The sequence below is a fragment of the Astatotilapia calliptera genome, chromosome 23 (genome assembly GCF_900246225.1).
Source record: "Astatotilapia calliptera chromosome 23, fAstCal1.2, whole genome shotgun sequence".
Taxonomy (NCBI): Eukaryota; Metazoa; Chordata; class Actinopteri; order Cichliformes; family Cichlidae; genus Astatotilapia; species Astatotilapia calliptera.
In genome coordinates this window covers 5,775,217-5,787,426 of record NC_039323.1, presented here as the reverse complement: position 1 = coordinate 5,787,426, position 12,210 = coordinate 5,775,217, and the positions used below count along the sequence as shown (strand labels likewise).

Genomic DNA, 12,210 nt, shown 5'->3' with positions numbered 1-12,210 from the left:
AAATTACCTTTTAATGGCAGCAATTTTCTACTGTAACAAATTACTTTTTAACATCCACCACTAATGAACTCTAACAACATCAGCTACCTGTGAACAGAAATGGCTCATATACAGTATTTTTTTATAGTGAGACTACATTTCAGTTCATAAGTCACAGAATAATTATGTTCTAGATTAAAATTTGAGCTTTTAATTGACTCTTATCCGTCACTTATCTGCTTTTACAACAGCACCTGGCTTGTTCATAATGTTTTATTATGTATTCTTAATGATTTCTGTCATCATTTTGTCTTTTTTCTCTCTTTTTATGCATTCAGAAATGTTTCCATGCTGCTATTTTAGTATCTTGTAACTGGGGTTTAGAAAGATGCTATATAGAAATAGCATGTATCATCATCATCATTATTATAGCACTTTATGCCCATAAATTTTAGCCTTGCAGTTGAAGTGAAAGTTGTTGTTTTTTTAAACTTACAACCAAAAATCCACAGCAGACTGAACACTAAACATGAACATTAAGTCTTTCCTGTAGCACGTCTAACCAACAACCAGCGATCATGTAATGTAATCTTACTTTGGCCTTACTTTTGAAGCATTGTCTAAATTAATTTCAGTGGTCGTCAGTGCGTAAGTGTGCAAGTACAGAAATATCAGTGATATCTGATTTTAAAAATCATTGAAAGCTTTGTTGACTATGTCCCAAATTAAAGTGTTGACCCCTTAGGTTAGTGAGGTTTACAATGGTCCCTCGTTTATCGGGAGTTAAGTCCTAAAAATAACCCGCGATAGGTGAAATCCGCAAAGGAGTCAACTTTATTTTTTAGTATTATTATAGATGCTGTAAGGCTGTAAAACCCCTCACTACACACTTTATACACTTTTCGCAGACAGGCATGAACATTTTCACACTTTTCTCTCTTGTTTAAAAACCCTCAAAGTTCAAACCTTTGTAGAAAATAAGTCCAGTATTATAGAATGAAACCAAAGGCACCCGCGGTTGCCTTTGATGGTGCAAAACGTCTAATCAACATTGTTGTATTTGTTGGGGAGAAAACTTACAAACATTTAGTGCAGCACTATGGAATCACACTGCTAGCAATCGAAGATTTATATTAATTTGAGAAGGTGAATGCATTCTGTACTGTACAGGAGACATGGCACAAGATTGATTGACAATAGTCTACCGCCAATCAGGATGCAGAACGTAATGCACAGTAAAATAAATAAATAAATAAAAGCATGAAAAATTGCACAAAAAAATTCAGCGAAATAGCGAGGCTGCGAGAGGTGAACCGTGTCATAGCGAGGGACCACTGTATACCACTTCCTCTGCTGCTGCTGCATTTTCTATAAATTTCAATTCAGGATTTGTTGAGCACCGTTCAATTAACACCATCTACCAGTTAAGACAATCAACTAGATTGTCCTATGTTATGTCCAAGTGCTTAAGGAAATGCTTAAAAAAAAGAATTAAAAGAGAATATGGACTCTAGATTCATATTATAATTTTGAGTTTATGCTGTGACCTAAAATCTGAATAATAAGTACAGCCAGTCAGTGGTGAAATGTCTCCAGATGACTTGCTGACTGAAAGAGAAAAGGGAGAAAAGCCGGCACAATGCTGTGTTTCCACGTGGTTGGAGTACCAATGCATTGAGGACAAGTGCACATGGAGCATGCAAAAACACTGACTAATCAGTGTATGTATATGCAGAGCGTTGAATCATGCAGCCTCCGGGTTCCCCAGACAGAGGAAGAGAGACAAGCTCCAGACCTGCCTTCTCTTTCTCCAGCCTTCTTCTCCTCTCCTCTCTGCCCTCTCAGATGCTGTCTCATGGCTTATTGTCCACATTCCTTTTCACTTAGCTCTCTACTAAGATCCCACTTTTTATCAAGAGTTTTTTTCTTCTAATTCTGTTGTTTACACCTCCACCCCAACAAGTTGCAGTGATGCCTTTTTCTGTGTCAAATCGGTTTGGCCACTATCGGCCGTTAAAAAGAAGTTTATTTATATCTAAAATTAGAAAAAAGGTGAAATGTCAAAAATCGTCCTTTCAGGACATTTGAAGGATATAAATGTTATTGATAAGGTGTGTGTAGATTCAAATCAAAGAGTGCTTTAACCAATAAAGGAAAGTCTGCTACCAACCTTGATTGGTCTGCTACCACTCAAGTGTTTTCAATGACCTTAAACGTAGTCTGGATCTAGAGACAAAGACGAGTGAACTCTTACCAGGTAGTCATCCGGCCTGATGCCAAACAGTTCTCTGAAGTAGCGGAAGGCCACAGGAGCGTACGTTTTAAAGCGGAAATCCGGGAAATGATGGGCTGGAGTAAGGTTGCTCCCTTCACTAAAAGTTTAGGATAACAACATCCGGTCAATAAATTAAAAAAATTCCACTTATTAGTGCACTAGAGGGCTTTAGTGGGTGTTTGGGTGTAACAAAACCTGGGGAAAAAGATGCTCTCCACCACGTAAAAGTCCTGCATTAACACATCTCTTTCAGGCTTGGAGCTCAGGTTACCCACTGTGTAACCGATGCCCAGCTGGATGGCACCTTTCAAGGCTGATGATGTGGTCTGCAAAAGAGGGAGTGGAGAAGGCAAAAATGAAATTCTTCATCTTCTTCTAAACCTCACAGGACAGTCTGAGATTGCTCTTTAGAAATGTTTCAGTAGAATCTAATGGTATCATCTATAAAGTGTACAAAGGCAATGAGTCTGCGTCATGTCATTTCATATTTCTGATTACCAGACAAACAGAAAATGCATATATTTCTTAGATAAATTAACCTCTGATAATAAAACTGACTGAAAGAAAAATCTTTATTTTCCTCTGGCCTCTAAAACCTTTTTTGGGTGTAACAGGGCAGGAAAACTCATTTTATAACACCTAGAGACATAGCACTATTCTTCGATAGCATATCAAAGGTCACTCTTAGAAACAGAAACTGTATAGTATAGCACCTTCTTATAAGTAGTCTCCCCTGATGCGTCCACCCCTCTGTGTCCAATCTTCTTTCCTTGACCAGGCTGGCCTGAGGATGAGGCCATCTGATAAGAAGAAGAGAGAAGCAGACTATTATAATCCGGTCAGCAGTACTTGCACTTCTTTATGAATGGAGACCGTTGAATGGCAGCAATTTCAACGTCTGATGTTTGTCATTTTGAAGCGATATACAGACTGTAGCTCAGCTAATGTAATGGAGCTGATGTAATAATTTTAGGATCTTATCCACTGCAAATAATTCTAGAGCCACTGTACGTAATGGTCACTGAGCTTTTGGTTTAAACTGGTATTTAAGTAGATTTAAATAATCTGCACACTCCTATTAAACAAATTGGGCAATACTTTAGGGCTTGCTAAAATGCGCTGTGTATAAAAGGGATTGATCAAATTAGGAGGATTAAAGAAGACTTATTATGCTTATTTCCAGCTTTGAGTTTGAGTCGCGGCTCAGAATAATTCCTGTTTATCTCATACTGGGCTTTAGTGCAGCGCCTCACTTCTTCCACTGTCTTAAGGAAAACATCCCTTTATTCTAATTGGGTGCCCCTCCCGAACAAAACAATTTGAACAACGTGCAGGCAGGGCTCTGTGCTGATGATCATATCTGCTCTCGCTGACACTGGAGAGAACAGCAGAATAAAAAAGGGCCATAAACCATGTTTTTAGAGAAGGGTGGAGTGAGCTTTTGCCTCACTAAGGATTACTTATTCAAACTCAGGATAGTTTAAATGTAGCTGTATATATGTATGTAGAGAGCAAGGATACATGCTGATAAAATGTTGTGTCCTATAAATACAGACAAGAAGAAAAATCACTAATGCTTTTAAATATTTTGTGCTGTTTGTAGTGACATTGGAGGCGGTTTTCAAGCACCAATTAAAAGCCTCAAATGAAACCATTATAGTGGGATAGTATGGGACAAAAAGCAAAGTAAAAGACAGAGAGACAGGTGCAGGTGGTGGCTCACCTCTGTGATGAAGGCTTTCTTAGCAGCTGCATCTGTAAGAGAGGGGACAAGAAGAGACAAAGCACTGGCTGTAAGTCGCTCTGTGACAGAGAGGCTCCATTACTCAGCATCATTAGTCCTTCCCGTGACAAAGATGAATCCCACAGGGTGGATGCAGCAGCCTAACATTATGTAATGACAGTGTCAAACACAAGCAGGGGCCTGACTGAGTGACTGCAGGAAACAGTAACATCAAGGGCACGAAGTCCTTTAGAAAACCTCATGAAGTACAACTGATTATTCTGCTGTGCAGGCGGCACTGAAGCCCATGTGTGTGATGGTTGGCTAGACTATGCACCAAAATGTATCCTATTTATTTGTTCCAATGCCAATAGGTTTTTCTTCAGACATTTACAGTCCACCCACCCCAGCCCAAGTACAGGTTCACAGATACATGTGTGACTGCAAGCTCTCTTAATGAACTCACTTTAACTTTAACTCAATATGCCTCTGTGGCGTGAATAAGGCACGGCGGGACCACAGATCCATTTTCTGAGCTATTTATTTACACTGGCTGCAGCTCCCAAGCTGCCAGCCGCACATCACACCACAGCAACAACCCCTGAGTCCCCGTGTTTTAACACCGTGGGTGTGATCTGCAGATGTCGTGCAGGTGCGTCCGCATATCATGAGACAAGCTTAAACATATTAGATAAACAGTTCTAGTATGGTGACAACGTGCTACACTAGTAAATACTCATCATACCAGTAAATACATGAAGTAAAGCAGTATCTGCCATGTTATGATCATTTCCAGCCTAATAACAGGATGTAAACAGTAGAGAAAGGCAATCAGAGTCCTGTTTCCACCAGGAAAGCCTGAAATAGACATAATTATAGACATATATAACACTCAGCATAATAATGGAGAGAAGGGTAGGAAAACAGGAAAGGGAGAACGGAAAATGAGCAAAAGAAAGAGTGGAAAGTGATGAAGAGGGTGGTTCAGAGATGGCTTCAGACAGAGAGGGAATTAATCAGCCTCACTCTGTTACTGTTATCATCATAACTGCTATCACACTCAGCAGCCCAGATGGTGGAATTTATGGAGAAACTGCAGCAACACAGCCTGACAGTTGGGAATAAATACATGATGATATGAATACAACTGATGAGACACTTTGATGAGGACACCAGTTTTGCTTATGTGATTACTTTTCACTTTTGGGAAACAGATGGAGCGGCAATGTTTAAAAGATTTTCTTGTGGTATTGTGTCAGTAAGGTTACAACACATCCCGTACCGCTGAGGAAAGCAGAAAGTTCCTTATTGCTTATGACAAGGTGATAGGCCTGAATTTGTTGGAGAAGATATTGCTTTCAAATCTCACTGCTGCACGCCTAGAAACATGCAACCCTGCCGTTAGGACAAAAGAGGAGCAGCTGGGTGAAAGCCCATTCAGCCATTTCAATTAATATTCAGTCATCGTGAAAGAAAGTACACCCTCTTTCAAAAAAATAATCAAAAATATAATTAATCTTGAATTGTTTATCTACCACAAATGTAACCAAAGTGCAGAAACAGTGTATTAGAAAGTACATCCTTACTGCTTACATGGGAATAAAGAGGTTTAGGATCAGGCAGGTACTGCTAATCAAAATAAACCCATGAATGGATTAAGGGCAGGTGTGAGGTTTCTGGAGAATTCAGGAGTGTGTTAACATGATGCCAAGGAGGAAAGATGACAGCAATGATTTAGAGAAGAAGGGTTCTATGAAGGGTTATAAGACCATTTCCAAACAGTGTGAAGTCCATCGTTATATAGTGAGATTATTTAGTGAAAAACATTCAAGACAGCTTCCAATCTTCCCAAGAGTGAACCTTCCAGTAAATTCCACCCAAGATCTAACCATACAATGCTTGGAGAAACTGCAAACAAACCCCAAGTGCTGCATCTCAGACTCTAGAGCAGGGGTGTTGAACTCCAGCCCTCAAGGGCCGGTGTCCTGCGGGTTTTAGATATCATCCTGGGTCAAAACACCGGAATCACATGATTAGTTCATTACCAGGCCTCTGGAGAATCCCAAGACATGACAGGAGGTCATTTAGCAATTTGTAAAATGGTAAATGGCCTGTATTTTATAGCGCTTTACTAGTCCCTAAGGACCCCAAAGCGCTTTACACATCCAGTCATCCACCCAATCACACACTGGTGATGGCAAGCTACATTGTAGCCACAGCCACCCTGGGGCGCACTGACAGAGGCGAGGCTGCCGGACACTGGCGCCACCGGGCCCTCTGACCACCACCAGTAGGCAGCGGGTGAAGTGTCTTGCCCAAGGACACAACGACCGAGACTATCCAAGCTGGGGCTCAAACCGGCAACCTTCCGATTACAAGGCGAACTCCCAACTCTTGAGCCACGATCGCCCCAACTGTGTATTGTATTAGCTGTGTTGGATCAAGGGCAAATCTAAAACCTGCAGGACACCGGCCCTCGAGGCCTGGAGTCAACACCTGCGCTCTAGAGTTAGAAAAAGAAATGAATCAAGGTGCTGCAATGATCTATACATCAGCAAGATTGAAATGCTCTGGTTTAATGAACGGAAGCAACGCTTTAAAGAAGATTCAAAATGATGTGAACGGCTGATAAAGTCATACAGGTAACAATTATTTCAGATTACTGCTGCTAAAGGTGATTACGTTTAATTTTTCATGCACCGCTTCTGCACTTTTTTCTGGTAAAATAGTCAACCACATGATTTTCATTATGTCCTGATACATAAAAGCTTAGAACTGAAAGAGGGTGTACCTTCTTGTAAAAGGTGACACAGAATCAACCATCAAGTACAAGTTGGGTTGAGCTGCAAACAATTTCAGGAGAATTACCTTGGGATCACTTTCTACTGTTGTCCAGAAGCAACTGTGTTTGCTTTATTCGGCACAATTAATGGACAATGTCTGGAAAAGCTGCAGTGCAAGTGTGAAAACATCTCAGGTGGTGGAAGGAAATGTAAAAGGGAAGCTCATTTTGTTTTTCATGCAGCAAATGTTACCAGATCCCAGCGTCTGAATGTGCACAAGCTTTTGATGGTTTAAAATGGGTTGGCTCTGCTCCTCCCGAGGAAGCAATTTTCAGAGTGCGCATTACTGTGAACAATTCACAACAGGCTAAATGAGAACTGAACATGACTTTCAGCCTGGACTCTGCAGAGACTTCCTCTTCTAACCAGCACACTATGATTCACTGTCTCTCGCCAGCTGAGACACTAACAGCTAATACCTATAAGCCAGGGTTGTACAGGAGTGGGAGAGCATCCTCACAGCTTGACTTGGTGCTTGCAGCTCAAATGATAGCCAGCCTCTCTTAGTCTGCCTGCCTGCCTCTCGTGCATGCCCATGTGACTGAGCCTCACAGTAGCCGGTTTTCCACCCCTCCTCCTGCTCCGTCTCTCTTACTTGCTCCCTCTTCCACACACATATTCACACTGGGATGCACAAACAAGCGTGCTACGACAGCTTCCTGCAAGGTGGAACAACCAGTAATAAAAATATGGGTAAAACAAAGAAAAGCCAATGGAGGAATGTTTGCAGTGCAGAAAGACACAGCTGCTTTCAGTGTGCTTACTATTCATTTTGCCTGTGTGCACATGCATGCGGTTGGCTGGATTTTTGTGCTTCTTCCACATCTCTCCAGTCACTTCACAGTGTCTGCTCCAAATGTGTTGCATGTGTTTTTATGCAAAGGAATCTAACTAACTGTGGCTACATCTCTTCCTTTCCACATGCCTGCACCTGTCAAGACAGCCCCAAGAGTGTGTATGCGCGCAAAGGTATGTGGGATTGTGCAGTGACTGGGAATACACAAGATTAGGTGTGTGAGTCAAAGTAACAGCAGACCACACATTGGGTCCATACACTGCAGCTGGATGGCTGCCTTCTGACAAGCTCCTGTAAGATATCGGTAGTCTGCACAGGCATTGCATTAAGCAGCAGTCTGAGTGTAAGATACTTACAAGGCTTTTTTTAATCTAAGTCTAAATGTAACTTGTTGTATTCACTCAAAGAATCCATCCATCCTCCAGGTCTTTGCCAACATTAAGTAAACCCAGACGAGCCATTATTAAATTACTTTAAATTATGGAAAGAAGGACATAGGTTAGGGAAGAGGAAATATTACACAGGAGCCAAAACTATATTAAAAATTTCAGCCTTTAAACTAATGCTTCTGTCAGCCTCAAATGCAATCACTGTATATTATGATTACAAGCACGTAATTAACTCCAACGGGGAGGTTATTTGATGGATTCAGATTGCCTGCCTGCCTGTTTGTTTATTAGCACGGTTACTTAAAAAGTCCAACATACATTTGGATTAAAATGTTACCAGAGGTTGGGTCAGGCCTAACTAAACAGTGATTACCCCTTAGAGTCGGATCATATGTTCACAAATATAAGTTAAGAGAAATGAATGTCCTCAAGAAAACATCACAATCCAAGGATATTTTCTGAATGCAGGAAGTCCGTTGATGCATGATGAATTTTTCAGCCTTGGCAGTGGTGTGAAGTGGGGTGTGTGCGTGAAGTGCAAGACTTGAAATCACAATGCCTTGCAGCTGTTCATGTAATTCCTGCCACATATAAACACACAAGCAGGAAGCTGATAAGAGCATGTTAAAGTCAATAAAGAAAAATCAGAGTAATAAGCTTATGTACCTACAAAAAATGTGAAAACAATAGTATATTTATATGCCTTGACCATGAATACAGGAGTCTTATTTAATAACATGTCTGTGGTATCTCTGCATTTACCTTTAACATATTTACCCTTCTTGTTCAGTGTTGCGAAGCTGCAGAACGAGGAGATACTGAAAAATTGTTCTCACTCCACCATTATATGGCAGCTGTAGAGTTCTTCAGGGGATGGAACAACAAATAGACCCTTCCAAGTAAACAGCTCCTAGCTGAATCTGTTTCCTATCTAAATGGCAATTTGTTGGTTTATGGCTTCTTCTCATAACCCTGAAGAGAGTCGTCCATTACTGGCTGCTAATATTCACGCGAGGTGAAATGAGACAGACTGTACATCATTCTGAAAACCCCTGCGCTTATATGATTATGTTCATATTTTACTAGTTGGTTGTTTTCCAATTCCTGAAAGACCATCCACGCATATCTCTGCTAAACTATAGATTAAACCCTGTGCATTTGCTCAACAGAGCTTAGATAATTATGCCTAATGATGAATCAAAGCAATCCAATGTCTATCAATATGCAGGAAAGCATGTTAGCAAACAGCAGGAAATAACCCTGCTGGATAATGGATGCTTTTCCAGAAATGTATGAACTGGGGTTTCCACGACTCCCATAATGTAAAATAGGTGTGATAAAATCTTCAAAACCCCACAAAAGTCTACAATACTAAGAGATAAAATAACCTGAGACATACCAATACACACATAAAATTTACTCTTGTCCAAACTTGCTTTATAATGTGCAGGATACTGCAAATTGAAACGCTTCTCTGGGGGGGGAACACGGATTGCTAAGATCCAAACAGGATATTCTATTTTTCTTGATCTCTGCATAAATGACTCATTAGAAATATTCCCATATTTATTGAAATCTTTCAGGTTAATCCAACATCTTTGACACTGAGCTGGTACAATCACGCTTTGCTTTCTATGACGTGGACCTGAACAACACACACACACACACACACACACACACACACACACACACACACACACACACACACACACACACACACACACACACACACACACACACACACACACACACACACACACACACACACACACACACTTTTTCTCCTTCTTGTTTCCATGGCGCCCCTATTGAGGTCAGCCGGCATTTTTATGACTAACTCACGTGTGCCTGGAATCAACAGACAGATGCTGCTTTCCACATGTCCTCTCATCCTGCTGTTAAATAGGGCATTGGTGCAGCCACACAGCAGTATATGATATAATGCAAACACATACACGTGCAAACAGGGTGACAAAAAAAGAAAAGATAAGCTAAATAAAACCAAGTGCCAACCTCCAGGGCTGAAAAATGAAGCAAGAGGTGCCATAAACTGCAGTTCCCCGCAGTGGCCACTTGACACTGATTTTGACTCAATCCTCATAGATTCTTAGGTTAAAATGCCCACTTTCGGCAATGTAATAAACATGTTTGTAGCATTAAAAAGGGGCAAAACAATTAAAAGTCAGGAAGCAAAACCACTTCCAACAGCAAATACTGGAAACGCTGGAAATCTATACTGGCATGAACTGGATAATGTGTTAAGAGCGAAAGATCCCACATTGTCTGAATTAAATCAAAGTTATCAAATTACTGATGAATTTAAAAACACCTTGAAAATAAAAGTGAAAAAAGCAGGCTGGTCCATCCATCCATCCATCCATCCATTTTCTTCCGCTTATCCGGGGCCGGGTCATGGGGGCAGCAGCCCAAGCAGAGAAGCCCAGACCTCCCTCTCCCCAGCCACCTCCTCAAGCTTATCCGGGGGAACACCAAGGCATTCCCAGGCCAGCCGAGAGATATAATCTCTCCAGCGTGTCCTGGGTCTGCCCCGGGGCCTCCTCCTGGTGGGACATGCCTGGAAAACCTCGCGCAGGAGGCGCCTAGGAGGCATCCTTGTCAGATGCCCAAACCACCTCAGCTGGCTCCTTTCAATGTGGAGGAGCAGCGGCTCTACTCTGAGCCCCTCCCGAATGGCCGAACTTCTCACCCAATCTCTAGGGGAGAGGCCAGCCACCAATGGAGGAAGCCCATTTCCGCCACATGTATGTCACTACCCATAGCTCGTGACCATAGGTGAGGGTAGGGGCGTAGATCGACTGGTAAATTGAGAGCTTTGCTTTTACACTCAGCTCTCTTTTCACCACAACAGACTGGTACAGCGTCCGCATCACTGCAGCCGCTGCACCAATCCGTCTGTCGATCTCCCGCTCCCCTCTCGTATCACCAGCAGGCCGGTCCATTTTTCAGAAATTTTACTGAAGTAATTAAAAATGGTACTCTGTAGTTTGTATGGCCCCCATGTGTTTGTATGCATCCCTTATAATATCAGGGCATGAATGGGGTCCTGGGGGATCTCCCAGAACAGGGCATTAGTGGTGGACCTACCAATTGTGGTATTCTATGGCAACTGCCAATCAGGCTACATGGTGAACACAGGGCCCAATCGAGGACATTTTGCTCTCAGGCCACCCTCATGATGTCTGTTTCTGATTGTTTGGCCAGAGGTATTGACACCAGGGCCCTGCTGAAGGTCCCCTTCTCCTTTCACAAAGAAGCAGATACTCTCCCTGCTGATGGGTTGAAAATCCTCAGAACTACTTTATGTAGTAGATTCTTCTTTAGTGAATCTAAACAACAAAATGACTAACAAAGACGAAACAACTCGCGTGTTTGCGTAATTCTTCACATCACACACACTGTAGACAGCCTTGTATCTTACTGACGGCAATGTCTGGCCCAGGATCAATATTGGTTCTCCCTGAGGATGAGCTAAGTAAGCGGCTTCTCTGAGATGATTGGTTATTATCTTGGCAGAGACTCACTGATGGTGGTCCAGCAATTGATTGGGTGTTAATTTTTCATGCCACAACAAAGCAGCTTTTGATAGTCGTGTCAAAGTGCGCCTGACCCACAGAAAGCAGAAATCCATCATTCTGTCAGTATTTAAATGCAGAAAAAATTCAACACAGCAGCCTAGTCTGTACTCAGCAGCATAAAGTAGAGCCAATGAACAACGCTGGATGATATAATGTAATATTATCTCTAATGGTGGGGAGGTCCTGAATGGTGCAGATGTTCAGAAAGACAGAATACCCTCAGGTTCTCCTTGTTTTTTGTTAAGAAGATGGTTAATATAAACTTGACTCCACAAAAAAAACCAATACTGCAACTGCGACTTCTCTTTAGACTGAGACAGGGAAAACTGATCCGAAATCTTTGTTATCAAGCCTTTCTAACCTTGAGCCCTTGAGCTCAGTATCCATCAGGCTGTGTACTTTTCCATGACCACACCAGCCAGCTTGTGTAGTCCTCGCTCCTCCATCTGGTTTTGGTCCAGAATGAAGCGCAGGAAACAGTAATAACAACTTAGTGATAGTTTACTGATGTACATTAGTGTTATGTGTCGTTTGATGATTTTTTAAATGACGCTCTTTACTTAGCAGATACATGTGATGATCTCCTGATTTCTGAGCACCATTTTCATC

The 12,210-nt window shown here is 41.8% G+C and overlaps 1 protein-coding gene across 4 annotated transcripts in view; it reads right to left on the bottom strand.

Annotated features, from left to right (window-relative positions):
• Positions 1-12,210, bottom strand: part of pip5k1ca (phosphatidylinositol-4-phosphate 5-kinase, type I, gamma a) — a 54,597-nt gene that overhangs the window by 26,959 nt on the left and 15,428 nt on the right. For all 4 annotated transcript variants that reach the window (XM_026158804.1, XM_026158806.1, XM_026158808.1 and 1 more), the window contains exons 2-5: positions 3,978-4,009; positions 2,968-3,054; positions 2,450-2,580; positions 2,234-2,351 (exon numbers count right to left, since the gene is read on the bottom strand). In XM_026158804.1, coding sequence (XP_026014589.1) covers positions 2,234-2,351; positions 2,450-2,580; positions 2,968-3,054; positions 3,978-4,009 — 368 coding nt within the window. The remainder of the gene's footprint in view (positions 1-2,233; positions 2,352-2,449; positions 2,581-2,967; positions 3,055-3,977; positions 4,010-12,210) is intronic.